At 37.6% G+C, this 2,010-nt stretch overlaps 1 protein-coding gene across 1 annotated transcript in view; it reads right to left on the reverse strand.

Moving 5' to 3' along the window:
• Nucleotides 1-444: 444 nt before the first annotated feature.
• Nucleotides 445-2,010, reverse strand: part of RDX (radixin) — a 30,094-nt gene continuing 28,528 nt past the window's right edge. The window contains exons 13-14 of the mRNA XM_009999396.1: nt 1,961-2,010; nt 445-989 (exon numbers count right to left, since the gene is read on the reverse strand). Of these exons, the coding sequence (XP_009997698.1) occupies nt 825-989; nt 1,961-2,010 (215 nt within the window). The 3' untranslated portion in view covers nt 445-824. The remainder of the gene's footprint in view (nt 990-1,960) is intronic.

Below are 2,010 nucleotides of genomic sequence, written 5' to 3' on the forward strand. Positions count from 1 at the left end.
ATATAGTAGTGAGGTAGGATACTGTCCCCTCCCTGGGACTGATGTTTTCATATGCTCCCTTGCCAGAAAGGTCCAGGTCTCCCTACTGCAAATAAAATAATTACAAGCAAATAGCACAATCAAGCCTTGCATTTTTTTTCCTTTTGCTGCATTAGAACATTTTGCACATCTAAAAGAATCACCTAGGAAAAGCAATAATTATTCAAGCCTATCAGCAGCCACATGCTGCCCACAGGTAGCGTTCCATTAAAAAAAAAATATTCCCTGGAACTACCACCTGCCATCCAGACCTTTGTGAACAGGTAGGCAAAGAAAACCATCAATGATGACAGGACATGAAACACCAAAGAATTTCACTTGGGAAGAAAAAAAAACAAACAAACTGAAAGTCAGCAATATCAAACTCTTAATGGTGTAGCTACATTGGAAAAAGTAATTTCAAACTTCATACTGAAATAGTACTTATCCAGTTTAGGTTTGGTTCCATTTTCCCTTCTATTTCTTAATGTTTAAGGTACACTTGTCAGTCATAATATACTTCACATCAGTTTCCAAAGAAAAAAAATGAAACAGTGAAACTGAAAACATGACGGGGAAAAAAATCCTGTTATTGTTCTCCACACCCTCCCCCAGAAAATCCTAGGGATGACAGACTGCCTTGCTGTTGAATAGCTTCCCCTAAATTTGTCTTCTAGCCACTGTAGTCAAACTGGTATTAAGTGCTTTGGCAAAGTGGGGTGCAATCCATCAAATATGCAAAGGCCTGCTTTTTTCTCTGTTGGTGGTTCAGCTTTACGAGGAACATATATGCAAAAGAACAGCTCTCACATTGCTTCAAACTCATCAATACGCTGCTTTGTATTGCCTTGTCGGATTTGTCGGAGAGTCTTGTACTTATCTCGGCCTGCTTTAACATTCTCAGCATGAAGGACATCATTTTGTGTTTTCTTGGTTTCATCTCTGGCTTGAGCCAACTCAGAACTTAAAGCCTGTTGAATAAAATATTTGTGTTTAAGTGCTTTGACTTATCTTTTAATGATTCTGGAATTTCTGATAACAACTACTCCGCAACCCGGATAAGGATTTCTTGAATGCCAACCTATGAAATGCTTGTTTTGCTGTTCGGTAACCCAAGTTGTCAGGTCTATCAGAAAGTCTGAAGAGGGAAGGAGAAGGAAAGCATAGGATTCTTTCCTTACACAAGAGTAGGCACCAGATTAAAAAAAATGAGGCCTCCTACTACAACACCCAAGAAGAAAGGGACCAGCAAGAAAGCAGGAGAATTACCTTTTTTTTCAATTTCTGCTTGACTAAAGAGAACTCTTGTTTAACTCCCTGGTCTTGTTCAGTGATGGGCCAAGCAGGAAAGGATATTACACACTCACAACTAAGATACTGCTGCCAGAAAAAGAAGCAGTTTTCCATTTCTTTGATTTCCTTCCCAAATAGACATTTCATTACAAGGTGAAGGGCCACCACTAACACAGATTATAATATTTGGAGGGGTAATACTAGTCTAAGAGGAAATTCTCTGTTTCAGAGAAATAAGGCTAATGCAAAATGGGCATAAATCAGTTTTTTGCATTTATATAATTTGTGAATGACTGCAAATAAACACAAATACTATTAGGCAAGCATCTGTTCATACCACTTAATGAATTTCAGTATTGAGAAAGGAAAACATTACGTTGTAACATTCAATGTAGTTACTAGAAATGTTTACTGTGCAATGCGACAGCAAACTAACACTTGTAAGCTATAAAGCACACCCTTACAACCAATCTTTCTATCTATTCCACTTCTAGAACACTATAAATAATACTGGTTGGTAAATTAGTAATAAACCTATTAATGAGAAAAAGGCTGTTTCCTTGGCACACCGTAATTCCAGTGAGATTTTTAACAAAGAATGAAAACCCAAAGCCTGAATTCTGTTGCTACAACTATGAATCTTCATTACCTGGAGCTGTTTCTTAACACGTTCATTTTTCTGTTTTTCTGTTACCCGCT

Source organism: Chaetura pelagica, unplaced genomic scaffold (assembly GCF_000747805.2).
Source record: "Chaetura pelagica isolate M959 unplaced genomic scaffold, ChaPel_1.0 scaffold85, whole genome shotgun sequence".
Lineage (NCBI taxonomy): Eukaryota > Metazoa > Chordata > Aves > Apodiformes > Apodidae > Chaetura > Chaetura pelagica.